The 24,017-nt window shown below is 51.5% G+C and overlaps 1 protein-coding gene across 2 annotated transcripts in view; it reads left to right on the forward strand.

Moving 5' to 3' along the window:
- Positions 1-23,117, forward strand: part of ST8SIA5 (ST8 alpha-N-acetyl-neuraminide alpha-2,8-sialyltransferase 5) — a 41,771-nt gene extending 18,654 nt beyond the window's left edge. Inside the window, exons 3-8 of one of the 2 annotated variants that reach the window (XM_036323742.1) lie at positions 2,916-3,008; positions 12,245-12,331; positions 15,405-15,549; positions 18,978-19,090; positions 19,860-19,952; positions 21,135-23,117. In XM_036323742.1, the coding sequence (XP_036179635.1) occupies positions 2,916-3,008; positions 12,245-12,331; positions 15,405-15,549; positions 18,978-19,090; positions 19,860-19,952; positions 21,135-21,603 (1,000 nt within the window). In that variant the 3' untranslated portion in view covers positions 21,604-23,117. The remainder of the gene's footprint in view (positions 1-2,915; positions 3,009-12,244; positions 12,332-15,404; positions 15,550-18,977; positions 19,091-19,859; positions 19,953-21,134) is intronic. The other variant, XM_036323743.1, reaches the window with a different exon arrangement.
- Positions 23,118-24,017: the final 900 nt, after the last annotated feature.

The following is a 24,017-nucleotide window of genomic DNA, read 5'->3' on the forward strand; positions in this document are numbered from 1 at the left end:
CACATCCGAGATGTGTCCACAGCTTTCCCATCTCTCTCCTCCTAACGACCTCCTGCAGCCTTTGAATCGGGAGCTTTTCTGGTAGCAGCCTGAGATCATGGCTTTGGATGACCCAGTGGATTCCAAAGGGCTTGGTGCCACTGGCTCTGGTTGCGAATGATGATCTTTGTAATCAGACACCAGACCCCACTTTGTGTTGTGTGACTGGAAAACGACATGAATTAAAGCCAAGGTCATGGACATTTTTCGTGGCCCCAGGCTGACCTCTTCCTTGTTCTTAGTTGCAGATAACAGAATCCTTTTTAACTAATTCAAACAGAAAAGGATTTATCAAGGGTCCAACTAGTTCCAAAGACAGACACGAGACAGAGCTTCCAGAGTTGCCTCCCCTAATTACACTGTGAAATGAGGCCACTGTGAAAGCTGCTGCCTCCGATAGAATCATGAAAGTGCTGCCACCACTACAGTTTCCAAGAGCCATGCCATCTTGGCCACATTCTGCACCAGCTTGTCATTCTTCTCCAATAACAGTCTTGTGCAAGTGCTTCTGAATGATTGAACTTCAACTTTATCCAGGACCTAGCTGCAAGGGAGTCTGGGAAATATAGTTCTTAGCTTTCCTGCCTCTGTAGTACAGAAGGTACAGAGATAACAAAAACAGTTCCCATGCTTACAGTTTGGAAGGGAAATGGATATATAAACAGACTATTTTAATACAGTGCTATTTGCTCTAATTAAAAGACAGTGTACAGAAGACAATGGAGGTAATGGCCAGGAAGCCTTCCCAGAAGTGGGTGCATTTAAAGTGGGTACTGAAGTATTAATATGAGTTTGCTGGGTGAGAACAACAGAGGAGGGAGTTCAAAAACATGAGGGAAACAGAGAGAAAAAAGTGAGTGTGATATGTTGGGGATCCCACATACCTAATTCTTATTAACTCTACTTCAATTCTTTTATGATACAAGAACAAGGAGCCAACTTATTTTATAAATAGGAGACAATTTGTTGTATAAAATGTTTTCATATTTTGAAATAGAATTTTAAATTACTTAAATATATAATTACACTACTGTCAAATTAACTATTGCTGTATTAAGATTACTAAGAACATATTTATGAATGTATTTTTAAATTAACTATGAAATTATATTTATAAGTTATTTTAAAAATATTTTGTTCTAACATTTCATTTATTTCTTTTTATTTTTTTTATCTTTAAATTCTTTATTAGGTAAGGAATTACCAATGTGTCTAACATTTTAAAATTCTTAAATATATAGTTATGCTTTAAAATTAACTGTCAAATTTGATTAAAATTAAAAAACACATATTTATAAACAGAATATGTTTTAAAGTATTCAATATGAAATTAAAAGTTGTTTAGCATACAAATATTTTTTAAAGACACCAACTTACTGGGTAAATTGATGTAGTATTTCTAAGGCAGCCGTACATAAGTTTGCACATGTAAGTTGGACACGTGAGAACACAAGCAATAATTGCCGACGGGTTTCTGGGAAATGCCTGAGGAATGCCTGTATTTTAAATCCTTGCTCATGGATTGCAGGGCCCGGGAGCAGCCCTGGGGCACTTCTCCCCCTTCTGATTCTCCAGGGCACCCTACTGTGAGGTCAGTGACCCCACATTTAGAGTGGCTTGACTCTGCAGGCTTCTCTTCTGAGGAGCTGAGGCTGCCATGAGCCCAGCCTCCTGGCTTAATCTGCCCGGTCTCTTCTGCACCACCTCCAGACGGAGGCCATGAGGAGAGGGTCACCTGGCCTCGGTCCGGGAGGCCCCACCCTGCCTCCTTGGTCAAGCCCAGCAGTGAACCACTATGTTTTATCTTCAAGGGAACCTTCCCCATAACTCATCCCTCCCCACCCCCAGTCAGGTGATGCCCTTCCTTCCAGGGTGTGAGGAGGGGAGGCCTTAAAAGGACCCTTGGCAGTGCCCATGGGACACCAGGTGTCCTTGTAGGTGAGTGGACAGGAGCAGCCTTGAGGCTCATGGTGCAGCTCTGCCACCTGCTATCCACACGACTCTGGGCAAGTGAGTTAAATCCTGGAGCCTGTTCTGATGCTTATGGCATCCCTTTCCTTGGGGGCTAGTTATAAAGATCAAAGTGGATGCCTCCTTGTCAAGTGCTGGGCCCAGCCATGGGCCCATGGTAAGGGCTCGGCAAGCACTGGCTGAAATTGGAGTTGTGATTCTGCATGAAGCTGCTGAAGGGACCCTGAGGTGGCTCTGACATGCCTGGAGCCAGCTGGTGTTGGAGGGGCTTGGGCCCCTCTGCACTGGGATCTAGACCAAGCCTGGCCGTGCCCCACACTGACAGTGGGACCTGGGGCTCCATCTGTTTAGCCTCAGTTTTCCCAGCTGCCAAATGAGGAGAAAGAACTGTCAGTCTCACTTAGTCACTGTGCGAGCATGAGAATCAAGTGAGCTAACGGAGGTGGAAATGCTTGTACGGGGGGGAAAGCGGTGGGTCTCAGCTATGTTTGTGGCTGTCATTGTGTAACACTTTCCCAAGAGGAGCATGAGGGGGGCAGGAAAGGGCAGGGCTGGCTGAAGGCAGCCACCTTGCCGCCCGGCCCAGTGCTGCCTCCTTCAGTGGCTGATCACAGGAAGAGCCAGAGCAAGTTCCCTTTCCAGCCACCAACTTGGAACCACTTGCTTCTGATTGTCATGATTTGCTGAAGTGGGGTCGTGCTCCCGTAAATGCTTAGACTCAGGGATCGAGCCAGAGGCCCAGCAGTCCCAGGGCCTTCCACCAGCTCATCTGCTGGGGGGGGGGGGGGGGACTGGTTTGCTCTATTTATTTGACAAGGACAGACACCGCCCCCCACCACCAACCGGGGTCCCTGAAAGTCAGGCTGCTTCTCTGCATAGTAACCTCTGTCCCTGTTGGTCCCCAGGTACTTTGAATTTTACGAGGGCCCTTTAGAATATAACTCCACAAGATGCCTGGAGCTGAGGAACGAGATCTTGGAGGTGAAGGTGCTGTCCATGTGAGTATGGCCGGGCTGGGCGGCGGGTGCATGTGCACGTGGGAGTGGGGCAGGGCCGGGGGCAGGTGGGGATTTGGGCAGAAGGAAATACTGCAGGAACCTCGGTGGATCAGACAGAACAAGCGTTAGGTCTACTTCCCAGGGCCCTGGCATCGGGAGAGCCCTGCGGGCCGCACGCAGGGATGATGGTGTTTTGTGGAAAAAGCCCAAGTTTGCTAGGTCTCCTCTGTGGACTTGGCCTTTCAGTCCCGGCTCAGTTATCCGTCTCCGAGATTATCATCACCGGCTCCTCAGGTATAGAAGTCGAACAGGGCCCGGGAGCGTCTTACCTGAAATGTAGTCCTGTGTGCGAGGGTCAAGCATCGCCTTCGTGCTATGGTCTTTTAAACATTTTATATCCATTAAAATTTTACAAAAAGGTAAACAGTGTAGAGTCCCCTGCCCACAGTCCCTTGCCCACAGCCCCCCAGTTCTCCTCAGAGCTAAGAGGCCACCCCTGTGTCTCCTGCATCCTCCCAGAAAGTCTATGCAAAACCCAGCATCTACGTATAGGTATTTTTCACTCTTTCTTTCTTTTTTTTGATAAATGGCAAGAGACCTGTGCTCTCTCCTCCCACTCAGCCATAGATCACCTGGCTCTGTTACAGCCTGTGTGAGAAAAAGCATGTTACATGCTGAACATTTTAGCGAGTGTCTGTCCCTGCTTTCCCTCCCATGACTGCCATGAATTTGGTAAACCATTCAGAGGACTGGGTGCTGTGTTCATCAGGACAGGATGTATGTTGATTTTAAAACAGTAATGTCTGGATATGGAAGAAGTGCAGTTTATTGAGGCAGGCTGTGCTGGGCGCTCAAGTGGGCTCATGGGCCCCGGACGCGATCCCTGCACTGCTGTCCACGGCCCACAGGCAGGAGCCATTGCTCCTTGAGCCTTTGGACATGGTCTCCGGGGAGCGTGGGTCATAGAAAGATCATGAGCCTTGGGTTCAGGCAGACCTGGGCTCCAAACCCGATGCTGGGATTTACCAGCTCTGCATCTTCATACAAATGACTTAACCGCTCTGAGCCTTCTCTTGCCTATAAAAATGGGGACACTCTCACCCCGCTTTTAAGGGTTGCTATAAAGACTAGTTGAACTAATATATGTGAAAATAGTAACCCAGCAGTCCACATACATAGGAGCACATCCAGTAGGTGCTCAGCGTTCATTGCGGCTTCCCTTTCCTTCTCTCCCCTTTCCTTCCTCTCTGGAACCAGCAGCAGCAGCAACAGCTAGCTTTTCTGGGCTGTCATTCAGACTCCGTAAGCTTAGTAGCTGCAGGAAATGTCCAAGATAAGAGCAAATGTCCAGCTGGGATTAGCTGTGTCGCTCCTGGTCTCTGTACTAACCAAGGGGCTGTGTGCTCTCTCTACAGAGGAACATGTGAGCAGCTCACCCTCCCGCCAGCCCCACCCAGCCCTGGGCTGAGCACACACCGTGGTGCCTGCCCCCGGGAGCTCCCAGCCCAGCGGGGAAGCGGACAGTAATAACTGATTACCTTAGGGAGATGAGGGTGACAGGGAACTTGACCTGGGCTGGGGGGAGGGGTGGTCAGGCCAGGCTTCTCTGAGGAAGTGACGGTGTGAAGGGTGATAGGAGTTAACTCGGCCAAGAGGATTCCTGACCGAGGGAACAGTTTGTGCAAAGGCCGGGTGCCAGGAAGGAGCCCGCTGTGTCCCAGGCTGTGCAGGGTCAGGGCAGCAGGAGGGAAACAGAAGCAATGCTGCTAGAGGGGCAGGCAGGGGCTGGACCTTGTGGGGTGGGAATTAGTTTTATCGTTATCAAAGGGCACTGGGAAGGGTTTGAGGCAGGTGGGGGGTATGATGTGATTGGTGTTTGATACATTACACCGAGGAGTGGGGATTTAGTGGCAAAGATGGGTGCCCCGACCCCAGTTAGGAGCCCCATCCATAAGCTCATAAGCAGAGAGAGAGCCTTTATCTTTTCCCCAAATTCAGAGACTGCAGGCCCGTCAGTGCCGCACTGTGCAAACCCAGGGCCCTTGTGGAGAGCGCTCTGTACCGTTACAAAGGGCAAATCACCCATTTTTTAAATTATGAAAAACAGGCAGTTTCTCCACGGTTACTTCAAGGTCTGCACAGGGTGACCTGAGGGACCCCTATATTCAGCTTCCCTCTGTGCTGCTTCCCATTTCTCCACCCGTATATTGTGTATATGTTGGTGTTTGTCCCTGTACTGGCCTGTTGGGCTCCCATCACAAGGGACCACAGCTGGGGCTTAAACACCAGAGCTTTCTTTTCTCGAAGTTCTGTGGGATGGAGGCAGATCGAGGTGTCAGGAGGGCTGGGTCTCTCTGTGGCTTCGAGACGGCTGCCTTCCCTGTCTCCACACAGTCATCCTTCTGTGTGCCTTTGTCCTAATTTCCTCTAATGAGGACACCAGTCACAGTGGATTAGGGCTCACCCTAGTGATGTTATTTTAACTTAACCACCTCTTCAAAGACTCTATCCCAGAAAGATGGTCACATTCTGAGATGTTGGGGGTTAGGGCTTCAACATATGCATTTTGGGGGAGACACTACTCAGCTCATAGTACTCCCTATCACACCTTCCATTTAGGGTCTAAATTAGGAATTGCCCGGGCCCTTTGTTTCAAGCCCGAATCACAAATGTTGTGGGGTGTGATGGGGAGCCTCATATTTCCCCATGTTCTGTGCCCACCCTGTCCCTTGTTGTGTTGGTGACATTTGGTCCTCTGCACAGTCGGTGTTAGTTCTCACCTCTGCCTCTGGGCCCCTGAACTGAACATCTATCTCAGCTGGTGCCCTCTGGGCCTTGCAGCACCCTGGGTCTCCATGGCAGCTGCCCTCCTGTGGTCCTCAGGCCCTGGGAGTGGGCACTGGAGGTCTGAGAGGTAAGGAGAGGCTGGGGCTATTCATGGGGCATCAGCATGGCAGGATGTTGGGGAGCCGTGAGCCTCGTGCCTCCTTTTCTGAGTCCTCAAGCTGGTGGTCAGTGGGCCCTCTGGGGCTGAAATCCGAGAGCCCAGAGCCTGGCCTCTGATCTGAGTGGTTCTGACCGCCTGGGCACCTGCATGCTTTGCTCCAGCCCAGAGCTGTGGCCCTGCTTGTGGTGGAGACTGTGAGTCATTGGGAAAAGGTTAAGTTCTCATCTATGACCTGAGGGGCTTGAATGGATGCGCTCCAAGGCCCTTCAGCGCATGATGTCAGCTTGAGTTCTGGCTGAGGAGATGGGACCTGTGCGATTCATCTGGGGAGATTCTCATCCAACATTGCTCCTCTCCGTGGTGAAAGTCAGTGAGCTGGAAAATTCCACCCAGACAAGCCTCACTCCTGACAATATCAGATTGTGAGAAATTGCACTATGACGATTTGTTATAAAAATGCATTATCCCTATATTGTAAAAATATCGATGTTGAATTTAGTGATTCTATAGCAGCTGTGGGCAAACTACGGCCCGCGGGCCGGATCCGGCCCATTTGAAATGAATAAAACTAAAAAAAAAAAGACCGTACCCTTTTATGTAATGATGTTTACTTTGAATTTATATTAGTTCACACAAACTCTCCATCCATGCTTTTGTTCCGGCCCTCCGGTCCAGTTTAAGAACCCATTGTGGCCCTCGAGTCAAAAAGTTTGCCCACCCCTGTTCTAGAGCCTCTTTATTTTTAAACTAGAGGCCCGATGCATGAAATTTGTGCAAGAGTAGGCCTTCCTACCCCTGGCTGCTGGCACTGGCTTCCCTCTGGCACCTGGGACCCGGGCTTCCCTCATAGCCCCGGCTTTATCTGGAAGGTCGTCTGGAAGGACATCTGGTCTAATTAGCATATTATGCTTTTATTATTATAGATCAGCTGCTGCCTGTGCTCACACCCAGATGGTCTCACCCACTGGCCGCCCTCTCCTGCCTCCACTTCCCCATCTTTCTGGGATGGAGCCCTCACTGAGACAGGAGAGGGGATGGGGCCGGGGCTGGCAGGGTTCTTCAGGCCTCTCTGAGTCCTGGAGCCTGGCCCTGCATGTGTTTAGGATGCGTTTGTTAAGTGAATGAATGGATGGAAAAGTGAATGTGACCAGAGTGAAAACGAGGAGGTCATGAAAGAAAAGGGGGGGGAAAAAGGAAAATGAGATGACCATTATCATCTCATTATTATTGCCATCTCTAGCACATGGCTAGAAACATCAAGTAGAATACGAAAGTTTATAATAATAAAAAGTGACAGCCCCCTGCCCCACACCTACCCTCACCCCTGCTGCTTCCAACTCTTGGCTGTTTCTGCAGTACCTGCTCCCATACCTCTCAGTGCCACGTGCACGCTGCTGTCTCCTGACTTGCCCTGTTTACAGAATGTCCCCTCCCGTCCTGCCTCAGCAATGGGTGAGGATTCAGCTCCCTTAGCCCACACCCAGCCCCGCCCCACTTTCCTGGGTGAGGACTATTGCTATTTGTAGTTCTTCTATCTATAGATTGCCCAATAACCTGTTTCTTTTTCTACTAAATATTGGCAGTATCTCTTGATCCAGCACTTTGTGATATGAGGCTGTTAAAGTTACCCCTGCTTTTTAGTTCCAGCCTCTGGCTTCGATCATCCATGAGTTTACCTTTAAAATGTCAAGGCTGCTAACATGTACATTCTATGTGTAACCATAGCAGCCTGTTGCAGGCTTTTCTCTATAGGTTGATTCTAAAATTTGAAGATCAGATAATGGTGATTCTATCTTTTTGTACATTTCTCTCCCTCCCCTTTTTTTCTGAAGCTTCTAGTCATCTTTTCCCCCTTGAACTCTCCCGTCTCTATTATGCCCCACCCCCGACCCTCCTTTCTCCATCAACTAGGCATTCCCCTAGGTTTCCCTTCATCCTCCTGCCTCACCCCAGACAGGCTGCGTCCTGATAGGCCACACATCTTCTCCTCAGAGCTTCCTTCTCTGCCTGCTTAGGTCGGATTCACCTGAGAACCCATAGCTGCTTCTTTCTTGGTTTACTCCTCATTTTGCCTCTACCCCCTCTTAAAGCAAAGTCCCCAGAAGGATGGGTGGGAGTCCTTCTGTGTCTAAATGCCTTAATTCTTCCCTTATACTTGGTCGCTGGTTTGGTGGGGTTGGTATTTTAGGTGGAAGTCGTTTCCCCCCAGAATGCTGCTGAAGAGCTTCTGTCATCTGCTTGCACCCAGGGCCACACGCGCCCGACACTGGTTCCTTTGGAGGTGACCTGCCTTTTCAGATCATGACGTTCAGAAACGTCCTGGTGGTGTGCCCGGGATGCGCACCACGGGGACCTCTTCATCTGGGGCTCATGTCCAAACCCTTGAGTGTTCTCTTAGAGCTCTTTGTATTTGCCCTTCTTCATTTTTCTGTTTCCTCTTTTTAGTGCATCTCAGAGTGGAATACTGGCTTTTCTCGATAGCTCCTCTAGCGCTCATAGAGTTTAATCTCATCTCTTGCTATCTCCCTGTCCTTTGCTTCTGCTTTCTAAGAAAAAAAAAAAGTTCTTGAGTTTATCTTCTATCTCATCTAGTGACCTTTCCCCCTCAGGAGCTCTGACTTTGTTTTCAGAGTGGCCTGTTCTTATTTTAAGGACTTCGTGCCTTCTTGATCTGCTCTGGGGACACTAAGGAGAGTATCTTGGAGTTCTGTTTCATGCCTCTAACAGTTCTCTCTGTGGTCATATTTTTTTAAAACCAGTATTTTTATTTATTTATTTTTGTGAGTAGGCACAGATAGTGATTAATATGAAATAGTTTAATTAGGCTTATATTATGAAGAAAAATAATGAAAACAAAAAAAAAAATAGAAAAATGATGCCCATAATTATAACATACCAAAAAATCAAATATTTTCTCTTTTAAAATGTATTTTTCAATTACAGTTGACATACAGTATTATATTAGTTCCAGGTATATGGCATAGTGATCAGACATTAACGTACGTTATGAATTGATCACCCCAATAAGTCTAGTACCCCTCGGACATAATTATGACACCCGTATGACACCTTGGATGGTTATTACAGTGTTACTGACTATATTCCCTGAGCTGTCCTTTACATCCCTGTGACTATTTTAATAACTGGCCAATTTGTACTTCTTAATCCCTCTCACCTTTTCACCCATTCTCCCAACCCCCTTCCCATCTGTGGACCACCAATTTGTTCTCTGAATCTATACATTTGTTTCTGTTTTGTTTGTTCATTTTTAAAAATTCCACATATAAGTGAAATCATATGGTATCTGTCTTTTCCTGTCTGACTCATTTCATTTAGCATAATACCCTCTAAGTCCATTTGTTGTCACAAATGGTAAGATTTCATTCTTTTTATGGCTGAGTACTACCCCATTGTATATATGTACCGCATCTTCTTTATGCATTTGTCTATGGATGGGCACTTGGGCTGCTCCATATCTTGGCTATTGTAAATGATGCTGTAATGAACATAGGGCTGCACATATCTTTTCAAATTAATGTTTTGAATTTCTTCAAAATGAATTCTCTGTGGTCATTTTATCTGATGGTTTATCTTGGATTGTATCCTCAGGTTGACCAGGTGGTCCTTGGTTATCTATTCCTATTTGAACAATACAAAGCTGATAGGGTCTCTGAGGCTGAGAGCAGCTTTCATCGAGGGTAGGTGTTCAAGATTGCTGCTGGCCCTTTTGCTGTTAGAACATCCAGATCTTTTCACTGGGAGTGATAATTTTTTTTTAAAAGCCGGAACTGACAGTCTGATTCATTCCCTCTTCCCTCCTCTGCTTGACATTAAATATCTGGCCGCTGTGGGGGTGGGCTTGATTGTTCTGGATGTGGACTCACAACCAATCCTCATTTTAACACCATGTCCCTGCCCCGCCCTCCACCCCCTTTAAAATTTTCTGTGCAAATTGGCTCTACCCATGGGCTATGCCCTTCCTCCTTATGTCACCCCTTCTCCTTCCACACACTTGTTGAAATCTCTCTTCCACTGAGACCTTCCACCCACTCCCATTATTCTATTCACCTGGTAGCTTATACCTTTTTTATTCTTCTGGAATATGGTATCTTGGGAGAAAGGAAATAAGGGCCTGGGATCAACCCTTCATCTTAAAGATGATCTGTGCTTCTATAAAGCAATTTACAAAATATTTTTACAAATATTATCTCTTTGGATCTTTCTGACAGCCTTCGAGATGGGCAGGACAGAGGTTATTGTATCCATCTGACAGATAAAGCAGCTGAGTCTCAGAGGGATTAAATGACTTACCCGAGGTCACATTGCAAGTTGGGGATGGAGCCAGGATTCAAGGCTGGGTGTTCAGGCCCCAACCATGGTCCATGTATGATGAGGGCATTGGAGGCTCAGAGAATGGGGCTTGGACGATGGTAACAGTCGAACTTGGGAGCCTGACCTGCAGTGTTGCCACGGCTGTGTTTCTGGGAGGCGTTGGCAGTAGAGGGGGCTGCTCTGGGGCCTGCGTTGCAGGAAGTGGGGGAGGGAAGCAGTGTGTGAGCCAGGGTGCCGCTGTGCAATGACACTTCTCCTCTGGTGTCACGGGAGCTTGAGAGAGGAGAGCTGCTGTGGAGGTTTGGGAAAGCCAGAGGAAGGGTCAGGATGGGAGGGGGCTCCTTCCAGCTCTTTAAAGCTGCCAAGCAGGTGTGTGAACTGGGCCTGAGACCCATGTGCCCCTCTGCTTCCCAAATTCATGGACTTTGTTGCTATCCCGACTTCTCCTGAAACCCTCCCCCACCTTCATGTGTCCCCTGTAGGTGAGGCTTGCCCTGTTTGGGAACAACTACATCCCCCTGCCGTTAAACACGGAAACAGCTCTGTTGAATGAACCTGTCATATTTTATTTTTGTAATCTTACAGTTGAATATTTGCCTTTTTTTTTTTAAATCATGGACTCCTTTCGGAAGCTGATGAAAGCTTCCAGTTCTCCCCAAGATGTGTACCCGGTGGACAAACGTGAGATTGTCACTATGATTCAGGGGGCTCATGGGTTCCCGTGAGCCCTTCAGTGGACCCCTGGGTAAGAGCCACACTGACAGTAGTTTTCTGCTAACACCCAGCTCCTGGAGCTGGCCACCTCCCCACTCTTGAGCAAACCAGAATGACCTTACAGGGCTGCTCTTGGTACCACGCCCAAGCCAGCCGGCTTCTGAACGGCCACCGCCAGGCAACCCCGGACAGCGGCAGGGTGCAGGCGCAGGGAGGGGACTGCGGTGGGCAGGAGATCATGGTCCATGCAGCATTTCTCCGTGTTCCTGAGAAACTCCAGTCTGCTGCAGTGCTCAGTGGGAAGACGGTCCCACAATGTAATGCTTTCCGCTGGTTTCAGTCAAAGCACGCATCCCACCGGATTTAGACGTTCCCTTCCCAGAGAGCATGTTAGGCACCACAGCCGAGATGTTCAAAGCCCGATGAGCATAAAGAAAGCCTTGCAGATGGGTGTTCAGGTGAAAGGAACATGTCCCAGGTTTCTCACCTCTTCCTATGTGTCATCTGGAAAATGTGAGCAGGGCACACCCTGTGCTGAGCCCTACTGTGTGCTAACACAGTGTGAGGGTTGCACAGACATTCCTTTGCCCTCTATAGGTAGATGTTCCTGGGGCATCCAGGCAGGTCCTGGGAGTGGGCATGTGAGGAAGAATGCTTTAAAATGTAGCCTGGCCTTTTAAAAATCAGATATGGTAAGACACCCAGACACAGAAATGACATCGTGAAAGAAGGTCTGATACTCCCAGAGCCGGGAGGCACAGCTCGCCATGCAGGGCCACCCTGGGAAGCGGAAAAGGTGAGGGGAAACCTGGGTGAGAGCCTTCATGTGGTTCTCACAGGGAGGAATGGCGAGGTGGGGTGGACAGTTTAGGACTGGCCAGTTTGAATGCTCTCTATGGGCTCTGCGGCACAGGGACTGCCCCTAGTGGCCTGAGACCTGGCCCTGGCATGATTAGGGCGGTGAGCCAGTGGTTGGGTTGATAAAGGAGGTGGTTGCAGGTATGGGCTGTGGATTGGTCGGTGTGATATGAAAGGTGTGCTTGCAGGAGATTGCCTGCCATCTCTAGGAATTAGCAAGGCCCCAGGGCCAGAGCAGCAAGAATTCAGAAACGGAGACGATCCAGTTAATACAAAGGACCAGCCAGGATTTGGCAGAGCGGGGAGCAGGAGGGGGCATGTTTGGGAATGACGACACTCTGCCAGCCTGGCCCTTCATGGACTCTTCTGTCCTCCACTCCCCAAGGGTGAAGCAGTCGGAGCTGTTCGACAGGTGGAGGAGCCTGCAGATGTGCAAATGGGCGATGAACATCTCCGAAGCCAACCAGTTCAAGTACCTATGACTCGTCTGTCCTGTCCCGGGGTTCTCTTCCTGCCTCCTCTGCACATCCTCCCGGTCCTGCAAGGCCCAGCCCCGGGGCATCTCCTTGGAGCTGGTCCTGACAGGGCTCTGGAGTCTGGGCAACGGGGGGGAGGGGGGGGGGGGGGGGTGTTCTGACTCAGCACGCAGGCTTAGGCGGCACCTGCTGGGTGCTGTCCTCCATTCTCACCCTGCAGCATCCCTGCAAGGTCAGCGGTGTCGTCTCCAGTAAAGCCGAAGTTCACTGAGACTCACTGAGGTGAAGCGATTTTCAGGTCTCTAGCAGGCCTGTGTGTTAAGGCACAGTAAGCACCATCCACGGCCCCACCCTGTTTCCCTCCTCACCTCCAGCCCAGCATCCCCTCCTCCGAGCTCTTGAGTTCTTATAGCTCAGTGGTCGCCAACCTTTCGGACCTCATGGACCTCCGGTTGGGGACCGCTGTTATAGCCTATCCTGAACGCTTGAGTGCTGCTGTAGGTGATTTTCTCATGGCTCTCTAACCAAAATTTACAGATCATAAGCTCCCAGAGCTTAAAGTTTTCCAGCCTTTGAGAGTCACCTACTATAGAAGTAGAACGTGAACTTGAGCCAAGTACAGGAAGAAGGGGGGAGGTCCAAGGTCTGGCTTTATGTGCTGCCCAATCCACCCTTAGAAAAAGATTACTGTGGGGACTGGGCAGGCAGATAACCCCTCAGGGTGGGTGCGGCTCGAGAGCCCTGAGGGAGTGGCCAGGTCAGGGAGATGCACAAGGATGCTGTCCAGGCTGAGTGGACAGAAGCCTCATCAGTGGGATTCACAATATAAAGAAATAATAATAATAATAATAATAATAATAAGCACCAGGAAGATACTGTGGCAGGAGGAAAACAGAGAGAGGCATAGGGCCCTTTGGCAGGGATCAGCCAGCGGCTTGTAGGGGAGAGACTCTGAGGGCTTACAGATCATAAGCCCTGGGGTAACTGAGACCCTTCTGGGATGGGAGTGGGGGGTGGTTTCTGGTGTGGGAAGAGGGGATGATATCAGGCCAGGCCATGCTGTAAAAGGAAAAACCTTCAAGGCCAGTCATCGTTTCCCTTTGCTCTTATTACGAGCTCATGGAACAATAATAAGATTCTCAATTCAGGTTCGCAGGAATCTGGTACAATGAGGTGTGTGTGCAAGGCAGGGGTGGGGGGTTCCAGGGAGAGAGTAGGGTGAGTATATTAGAAGGCAGGCATGAGCATTCTAGCTACGGAAAAGGAATCCTGTAGCGGAGGCCTTCCCTCACCCTACTGCTTACAAAGTAAACACCTGGCGTTCTGGTCTACATATCAGGCCCTTGTGAGTTTGGTGAGTATGAGTTAGTCTCCTGCAATGGGGTACTCTCCAGTGGACTGATAAGATTGAGTTTCCGGACCAACAAAGATCAACAGCCCAGATGCTGGTTTGTCATGCTGACCCATGGCCCTGCCTGGCCAGGCCTCTGGCCTTCCCTTGGGGAAGCCTCAGTCACATTCTGAAACCCAACCCTCCACAGGAAAGAATGCTCTCCACAGCCAGGAGCCGGCTGAACTCCCCAGTGAAGTCCCAGCAAGAATAAAGTCATAACAAGTATTTGTATAACCTTCCTGGCTTTGGCAACCTGGAATCATGGAATTACAGAGGGTCAGAAGAGCCAGCCCTGTATTGTACAGATAAGGAAATTAATTGAAGCCCAGCGAGGGCAAGAGACCTGCCCAAAGCCCCACAGCTGGCGGGGGCCAGCAGAAACTAGAACCCAGGCTTTTTTGACACCAAGTTGGTAAGCCAAGTGTCCATCCAGGACCTTGGGAGTGAACTTTCCAGAGAGCTCCTCCTCAATTTTAGTTAATGGTCATCATCCGGGCTCCATGGAGAAGGTGTTCCGTTCCTCCTGTGGCTGCCTGGGCACCGGACGTGACTGTGCCTGGAGCCAGTGTCGGGAAGGCGGCCAGGTGGCCTCAGCCCACTGCTGCTGCCTTAGGAGAAAGCATGTCTTCCAGGGCCCACAGTCCCTAATGGAGTGGGTAGTAATTTGCATCCTTTGTCAAGCCTGGCCCCTCTGCAGCCAGGGCAGGGGGAGCAGAGTGTGCCCAGGGTCTGACCCAGCACCAGGCCTCACCAGCAGGCCTGGGAGAATGCCCCGCCGGTAGGATGCCAGCCACAGGGAAGAGAAAAACCAGGCTCTGTGGCTGGCTGACTCCCAGGCCGGCCTCAGCAGCCACATTCTCCCTCCGAGGGTGTTTTAAGCCTGCTTACCTCGTCTCAGCGTTCATAACTTCTGGGAGCTCGTATTTGAGTGTTTTTGTGAGTGAAAAACCACAGGTTCTAATTATTTTTAAAATTAAATAATGAACTCCTGGAAACTTCTTTTGGCAGCCAGGTCCATTCTGCAGGATGTCATCCAGTATCAACTCACCGTCCCCAATTTCTGACCGCCACCCCCCCCCCCCCCATTCCTAAACCACTTTCTAAATGATTGAAATAGTACATTTCTGTTGACTGTGTGTCTTGGCTTTTGGGCCCCATCATATAGGGAGCATGCCTTGTCTAGGGTCTGATATGGGGGCCAACGGCCTGCCGAAGGGTTTCCATGAGGACTCAGTTTCCATGTCGATTGGCCTGTTTCCAGGAAGTAGCAGAAAGTTTAGCAGACCTTAATGGAAGCTCAGATGAGGATGATTTGTCCCACAATTGGCAGGCACCTGGTTGTCAAGCACCTGTGTGACTGACATGCAGGATCCAGAGAAGCAGGGTCCCTGCCATTGGGGGCTGTCATTCAGTTGGGGAGGGAGGTGGCAGACGAGGAAGCCAGTGGGACCCTTGGAGGCCAGTGTGGTCAGTGGGGACAGAGAGAAACCTGGCTCCCACCCAAAGGCCCAGGCACTGGGAGGAGTATGGGAAGGTGTGCGGTGGGAAGGGGGAGGTGGGAGAAAGTGGGGCTCCCTGGCCTCCCTGAGGGGCCTCCGTGTCCTGATGCCTCTGTTCTTCAAGAGGCTCTGCTCTGTCTGTGTCATCAGTGTCTCCTGTCTGTCTCCTGCCCGCAGGTCCACTCTGTCCAGATGCTGCAATGCCCCCTCCTTCCTCTTCACCACCCAGAAGAACACGCCCCTGGGGACAAAGCTCAAGTACGAGGTGGACACCAGCGGCATCTACCACATCAACCAGGAGATCTTCCGCATGTTTCCCAAGGTGCTGCTTTGGGCAGGGCGGTCTGGGCGGGGCAGAGGAGCCGACTCAGCCGGGCCCTCTGTGGCCATGCCCAGTGGCTTGGCACTGCTCTGCTGTGCCCTCTGCACCCAGTCCTGGCCCTGGTTGGCCATGCTCTGAGGCTCAGTAGAATGTCTTCTGGGGTTCTGTCTGGCATGATGAATGGCAACTGGCTATTATTTAAGTGACTTCTGGCAAGAAGGTGGTTATAAAATTTTGGCTGTTGCATTGCTGGTAGAGGACATCCTGAAGATAAGCATTTGTCCCCCACCCAGGGGAGGCACAAGAGCAGAAACATCCATGCGAAGGCTGTGCGTGCACAATAAATCAACCAATGCAAAGCACGGCACTGAAAGAGGCGTCTGTATTGGATGACCTTAGGGGGTCGTTTTGATTTACAAAGACTCAGTCTGCCCATCTGTAACATGGGGTTTGGACTGGAATGGGTTTGGCTGCTTATAACAGAAATCTAAAATATCAGAGTCTTAAAGAAGATATTTTTTCATTTCACATACAAGAGATCTGGGGGTGGCCATCTGTCCGGGGCCAGCACCGTGGCTCCCTGGTCATGGGGACCACAGAGGAGGATCCATGTGTGTGAACTGCTCAGGTTTCTGAGGCTTAGGTACATGCACTCACTTCTGGCCTGACTGCCGCCTCAGACTCTCAGAGAAGGGGCCCCGAGCCTGCCTGTGTTTTCAGCTGATTCCGAAGGTTACCACCGAGAGAGGAGGAAGGCTCCATGGGACATGAGCACCTCCTGGAGAGTTCTGGGCTCCGGGCAGGACTTGATTGAGCCTAGTTTGTAGAAAAACAGGTTGGGGTGTGTTCAGGTCTTTCTGGATGATGTCCAAGGGCCTGGGCTGAGTGCTGATGAAAGAGAGCCCAGGGCTTCTCTGCTTTCTGTTACTCAGGCAGGGTGTCCTGGTAAGACTAGGCCTTGTGGGGGCACCGGGAGGAGCTGGAGGTGCCAGACGTCCTCTCTCAGGTCACAGTGCTGGAGGACATGGGGTGTGAGCCATCTTGGCGAGGTGGGCCTTGCAAGGCCTGGAACATGAGGTTGACAGCAGGTGAGCTTGCATCTCACACAGGTAATACCAGTGGGTGACACACAGCTCGGTATGACATATGGGTCCAAGGAGGGCCATGGGCATGGGCCGCTGAGGCCCAGGAATTAGAGAAGGGATTGCCAAGGGTTCTTTGGAAAGGGCCAGAAAATAAATATTTTAGGCTCTGCAGGCCATCTGGTCTCTCTCACAGCTATTCACCTTCGTCCTTGCACAAAGCCGCCTGGCTGTGAGTACACCAGTGAGCGTGGCCCTGCTCCAATAGCTCTTCAGTTCCTGTTAAACGCTGACATTTGTTTATATACTTTTTACATGTCACAAAATATTTTTCTTTGGATTTTTCTCCAACTATTACAAAATATAAAACCCATTTTTAGCTTGCAGGCCATGCAGAAGTAGGTGATAGGTCAGATGTGGCCCGCGGGGCTGTAATCTGTGACCCCCTGAACTAGAGCACGTGACACAGAAGTATTTCCCACACTTCCTAAAAGTGCATATATCTTTGAGTTTGTAAAAAATAGAGTTTCTTGCCTCCTACCTCCACCCTAAAGATTCTGGTTCCGTGGTTCTGGGAAGGAGCCCAGGAACTCAGGTAGTTTTTGATTTACAGAAGTTTGGGAAACACTGACATACAACATAAAAAAGCCTTCGATGGTCTCTCCAAAGAGGATTAGTGTTTTCTGTTTCTCTGATAAAAATCAAACAGTGCCGTTTCCCCCACTGGTCCTGAAACACCCTGGTTTCCCCACCTTGGCCCCCTGGGCCTGTCCCTCCAGGGAGAATGGGCCACGAGGAAGGACCGTCTCCCACAGACCTGCCGCATCTCCTTAGGTTTAGCCGCATCCCGATGAGGCTGTTGTAGTGTGATTTTTCCAGGATGCCTGCCTGGAAGTTGGTCCCAACGGAAGCCCAAGGTGCTGACAGGGCCGCTCTCCTGCAGGCTGGCCAACTGGTGTGTGCTGGGAGGACAGCTGCCCAGCAGCCTCCTGCTGTCCGAGATGGAGGGGACCTTCAGGCCATCCAATAACAACCTGGTCCCCTTGCCGAGATCCCTCTGGGCCGGGGCCCTGCACTGGTAGGCTTTTCACTGACACCAGTGGTTCTCCACAGGGGGACGGTTGGGGACATTTGGCAATGCCTGGAGACATTTTTGGTTGCCATGACTTGGGGGCACTCTTGGCATTAGTGGGGTGAAGCCAGGGATGCTGCAGTGTACAGATCAGCCCCAACAATAAGGCACGTCAGTGCCAAGGCGAGAAGCCCTGCTTTATATCATATTGAGCAGCATGAAGTACACAAATTACATTTTAATTTATAACACATTTTATAAAATTTACAAAACCAAAACACTGGGAGCTCAAAAACCTTGCCTTCACCTCATTATAGATTGAATTTGGGGCTTTGCATCCCAGGCAAAGTCTGCCAGTCCTGGCAGCTGGCATGTTTGGTCACCCTGCCCTTGCCTCCAGGTCTGTGTGCCTGCCCTGTGCCTGCCCAGTGGCACCTGCCTTGGGTGGCCCACGAGGGAATGTGACAGAAGCAGGTCTCTTAAGTGTCAGGCCAATATTTGCTTTTTCCTGCCAATTTGCCCGTGGCCCCCTGGAGGGCATGCCTAGAGTGCCTTTGTGGGCAGCCAGTACCCAGACCAAGGTAACCCCCAGCTGAGGTATGACCAGGTCAAAGCGCTGTGAGACGCTCACTCCCAGTGCTCCTCTGACTGTCACCATCACTTAGGGTAAGTCCTAGGCTCCCTGGGTGTGCCAGCCTCTAACTGTTTCCCTGAGGTGGCCTTGCTTGCTCACCTCGTCTCTTATCCCCGCTGCTGTCAAGTCCTGGCATCTGTCCCAGCCTATATGACCTTTCTGTCCCAGGCCTGTGTCCTCCTCGTGGACAGAGGGCGGCTCTGCACCTCGCCCTGAGCTGAAAGGGCTGAGGTTTAGGGCTCTGGTCCCAGGGTGGCCCTGCCCTCATTTCTGCTGCCGCCATCCCCAGAACATCTGCATTCATCATTAAAATATGTGCACTAGCCGTCGTGAAAAGCTGAGCCTCCAAACATGGGGAAACTGAAGGCCAGCAGGGCTGTCCTCTCTGCGTGCCGGAAGCCTAGCGCATCCCGGGGCTTATTGAAAACGGCCATGGAGACCTGTCTTCTGGCCCCGGCCCATTTGTAGTTGCCTGAGGAACTGAGAACAAAACTTCTGACCTCTTTTCTCACCTGCAAAGTGGAATAACCACTTTTCTCTAACGTTCCCCACAAGGCTGCCTCGTGGGGCCAGGAGGAGTAGAGGTGGAGGGGGTGCGGAGGTGAGAGCACCCGCTGAGGGCTGTGACCTGTCTCCCCAGGATATGCCCTACTACCGGTCCCAGTTTAAGAAGTGCGCAGTGGTGGGCAACGGAGGCATCCTCAAGAACAGCCGCTGCGGGAGGGAGATCAACAGCGCCGACTTCGTCTTCCGGTAAAAGCACCATCCTGGTCTGCACTTGCCACTTCTGCCCCAACCCCCCCTCCCTTCCCCTTGGCTGCCCTCCCCCCAATGCTGCCCTTTACATGGTTAATCCCCCACTCCCCACCCCTGTAGACCCTCATGCTCCAGGTTGTCACTTCTCTCTAGTGCTGTCCCCTTTGGGCACATGGGGGAACCTCTCAGAGCCTCAGTCTCCACATCTGCATAATGGAAGCAAATGGCATAACAGAAGTGAAGAGACTCAGGACTCAATGGGGCCCCAGGCAGATCAGTCGGTGAGGCCTCTGGGTGGCCACCTTCCTGGTTGCGTTCTACTCTTCCGGAAGCAAAGCTTGGAACCAGGGTAGCTTTGTATCTAACACCAATTTGAACTTCACCCTGGCTTTGCCTAAGGTAGAGACTGGTCCTTATATTTATTCTTCCTTATGTAGAGTCCCCCTCTTATCTTGGGGACCCTCACTTACATCTTTAGTCTGGATAATGAAGATGGGCTGAAAATGAGAGATTAAAGCAGAGACCTGGGCTGAGGCTGCAGTGGGCTCTCGGGTTGTAGATTCAGTTATTGGGCTGCTCAGGGTTGGTAGGGGAAATGGTTGAATTGGCCCCTCCATTCCCAGGCCACAAAGATTCCACCCAGTTGGCCGCCTCCGCATCCTTCTCTCATGTGATCATCCCTCCCCTGCCCCCTGCCCTTGCCCACTCCCCGCTCCATCAGGCATGACTGACCACAGGCTGTCGGGCTGCCTCGTCTCTTCCGCAGGTGCAACCTACCTCCCATCTCAGAGAAGTACACCATGGATGTGGGGGTGAAGACGGACGTGGTCACCGTGAACCCCAGCATCATCACAGAGAGGTCAGTGGCCCTCTTTCTAGACCTGTGGGGTCCAGTATGGTAGCCATTGGTCACATGTGGCAACTGGCACTGACGTGTGGCCAGACTAGAGTGAGATGTGCCATCTGTGAGTGTCACCACCCCCCTTTCCAAGATGTAACGTGAAAGAGAGGATGGCCCCTATCTCATGAAATCTTTATATCGATTATATGTTGAAACGATAGCCTTTTGAGTATATCAGGTTAAATAAAATATATTATAAAAATTAATTGCACCCATTTTCTCCTTGTGTAAATGTGCTTTCTAGAACATTTAAAATTACTAGTATATATGTGGCCTGCATTATATTTCTCTTGGACAGTGCCTGCCTAGACTGCCCTCACCTAGTAATGGGTCAGAGCTCCCAGCCTGTGAAGGGAGAGCGGCTCCCTATGCAGTGTGTCCAGGCAACACTGGGGAGGAGCCTCCTGCAAAGATCTCCTCCCCACCTGGCTCCCTCCTGGGATCTGTCTGGGAGGCCTCAGGGGAAGAGGTTCATGTGTTAAAACTCCACCTCTGTTTCATAGTCACACCATCCAGGTCAGATGAAGGGTAAGGAGGTGGGGGAGCTGTTAAATTGGGTCAGAGGCCCAGGAACAGGGACAGTCAACAGAGTAAAGGAGCATTTGACACCTGTGAGATGGGCCAACCTGAGGGCTGTTTAATGTAAAGGAAAGATAAGTGAGGGGCTGCTGGTGGTGGGGAGAGGGGCAGGCAGAGAGATCAGCAGCTGGTTTGAGATCCATTAGGGATCTTAGGGAAGCCAGGACAGGTGAATGCCCCGAGGGCTCCAGGGAAGGCCTCCACTCCCTCACCATCCCACTGAGCTCACCCCGGCCAGCCTCGGCCATGTGAGTGCAGCATTGCCCTCCCCTGGCAGCCACACACTAGGTATTTGTCCCTTTGGGCCCTGACTGTCCTCTCCTGCACCCACTTACAAACACATACCTGTCCTGGGGACGCCTAGACATTCATCGCTGAGGTGACAGATGAAAGGAGGCAGGGATGGCCTGAGAGTCCCTCCCTCCTTTGGAAAGACCCGAGGGTGCAGGGCTGGGGAAGCAAGGACGCGGGGCTTGGGGGCCCGGGGGCCCGGGGGCCCGGGGGCCTGGGGGTCAGGGGCTCAGGGCGCAGTGGCTGACCCTCTCGCTTGCGCCCGCCCAGGTTCCACAAGCTGGAGAAGTGGCGGCGGCCCTTCTACCGCGTGCTGCAGGGCTACGAGAACGCGTCCGTGCTGCTGCCCGCCTTCTACAACACGCGCAACACCGACGTGTCCATCCGCGTCAAGTACGTGCTGGACGACTTCCAGGCGCCGCAGGCCGTCTACTACTTCCACCCGCAGTACCTGGTCAACGTGTCGCGCTACTGGCTCAGCCTGGGCGTGCGCGCCAAGCGCATCAGCACCGGCCTCATCCTGGCCACGGCCGCGCTGGAGCTCTGCGAGGAGGTGCACCTGTTCGGCTTCTGGGCCTTCCCCATGAACCCTGCGGGCCTCTACATCACTCACCACTACTATGACAACGTCAAGCCCCGCCCCGGCTTTCACGCCATGCCCTCCGAGATCTTCAACTTCCTGCACCTGCACAGCCGCGGCATCCTCCGCGTGCACACGGGCACCTGCAGCTGCTGCTGAGGGTGCGCTGGCTGCCCTGCCCGCCCGGCCCCCAGACCCTTGCTCCTCCTTTCCCTCCTGCGCTGGGCAGGGCAGGGCGAAGGTCTGGCTGGAAGGCTGTCTGTCACTACCTGGTAGTTCAGCTTCATGCTTGGGACCCACCCGTGGGCCGGGAGACAGGGGTGGGGCTCGGGGCAGAGTCAGCTCTGTGCTGGGCATCCAGGGCCTTGGTCTGGGCCCCGTGTCTCTGCCCGGCCCACGGTGGCATGCTGCTGGGGATTGCCCGTGAATAAAGCACATTTCCACTCAATGTTAGCATCCAAGAAAGAGGGCACACTGTATTGGCCTTGTCACAGCTAAAGGAAGGCCCCACGGAGAATGGAAGAGAGACGGCAAGATTTAATTCAGACTTTTGGGCTCCTGAGTTGCATTCCGAGGCCTCAGCCCTGATTTGCTGTCTAGAATCTCAGAGCTTAGCAGCCAGCTCAGCCACCAGACCCTCCTGTGAAGACAGAGTGGCCCAGAGAGGTCCAGAGACTTATCAGCCAAGGTTACACCTACTGACCGAGCCCATTAAGTGACCAGTGAAAGCTAATGCGAGGCCTGTGTAAGGATCTTCGCAGAGACCCCATCAGCTGAGGAGAGCCGCACCGTTTCATACACATCTTCACACACAGTCTTGGTGCCTCCGGGTTCAATCCTGCATCTGATCTTTCGATGAGAAGAACATAAACCAGACCAGCCATTTGCACTAAGGTTTTCAAGCCAATGTTACCGACTCATAAGCGCTCAGTGATTCGCTTCCTCTGCTGGCTCCTTATTTCCAGCTCTGTTTTAGCCAGGAGTTATTTATAAGACCCGTTCCTCTTCATGTTCTTGAATACTGCAGAACGCCGCTATGTCGTGTTCCTGAATAGGCACTGTAAGGCTCGGGATGAACCGAGTAAACGGTGAGCGTGGCAGCAGGAAGCCCATCATGGCCCCGGACACCAGCATCACCGAGGGATCTGCACAGGCGGGACCACCCACGTGGCCAGCCAGGAAGCCCACGCACACATGTGCCCGCAGGGCCTGCGCTGGGGGAAGTTAGCTGTGTCTAGCTGAGAGGGATCAACAGGTCACTTCACAGCTGAAACTCATTCCCTTTGCTTCCGGCGTGATGTTTCCACCACTAACTCGGCCGTGCCGGATGGACGCTGTTGATAAATTGCCTTAGAACTTAGTTTTGTAGAATCTTAGAATGTTAGTCCTGGGGAGGACTTCAGCCTCCTCCCTCCCTTTCTTTTTTCTCCCTCCCCACCTTCTCTCCTTTCTCCCTCCCTCCCTTTCCTCCTCCTTCCTTCTCTCCTTTTCTTCCCTCCCTTCTGTAAACATGCCCATAGCTTGTCTTGTTTTGATCTGGGCTTGGGCTTGGACATAATGATGAATATGGACACATCTCATTTTATTGCACTTCATATATGTTGTGGGTTTTTTTAAAATATATTTTTATTGATTTCGGAGCGGAAGGGAGAGAAATAGAAACATCAATGATGACAGAGAATCATTGATTGGCTGCCTCCTGCACACCCCCTACTGGGGACCGAGCCTGCAACCCAGGCATGTGCCCTTGACTGGAATCAAACCCAGGACCCTTCAGTCCGCAGGCTGACGCTCTATCCACTGAGCCAAACCAGACAGGGAAAGATGTTGCATTTTTTACAAATTGAAGGCAAGACCCTCCACCAACAAAAAAGATTACGACTTACGTTTATTGCTGTTGTATCTCTCTCAGTACCCAGTATCCGAGGCATGCCTTTATAGGCGGTATCTCTGACTCTGGGCCTGGAGGGAGACCATAAGCAAATCCCAGTCCCACCTGCTGGGTGCCCTGAGGAGGAGGGGGAGGAGCTGCGGGAGCACAGCTGGGAGCAGGGCCTTTCGTCTGATCACCTCATTTACAGCAGAGCAACAGGCCCAGCCAGCAGGAGACAGGCGAGTGCAGGTGCTGTCCTGACCTCCAGGCTCAGTCCAGGGCTCTCAGCCTTGGCCTGTGCTTCGTGTTGGTGGGTTGTACAGAGCGCGTGTTCCATGCACACGCTGTTCTAGATGCTGACCTTCCCGCTTCATTCTGAGCTCTGAAAAAGCTTCAGGCTGCTCTGAGGCTCCGTCTGCTTTTCGACACAGCAGGGACGTAGCCAAGGAGGCAAGGTAGGCCCGAGTCCTTGGTAAACGGGGAGAACTGCACAAGGATAGCGCATGGCTATGCTTTCTTAGGTTCTGCCTGTGTCTCCTAACGAAGGAGCTTCTGGGAAAGATTCTGGTGTCCTGAGGTTTCCAGCCACGTGTCTGTGGTTCCTTGAGCCCCGTTCTGGAAGCCATAGCGTGCCGGAACTGGAAGGCTCTTAATGATCATAATGTCCCACTTAAGGAAACAGGCCCAGAATGGAGAGGTG

Source organism: Myotis myotis, unplaced genomic scaffold (genome assembly GCF_014108235.1).
Source record: "Myotis myotis isolate mMyoMyo1 unplaced genomic scaffold, mMyoMyo1.p scaffold_m19_p_9, whole genome shotgun sequence".
Classification (NCBI taxonomy): domain Eukaryota; kingdom Metazoa; phylum Chordata; class Mammalia; order Chiroptera; family Vespertilionidae; genus Myotis; species Myotis myotis.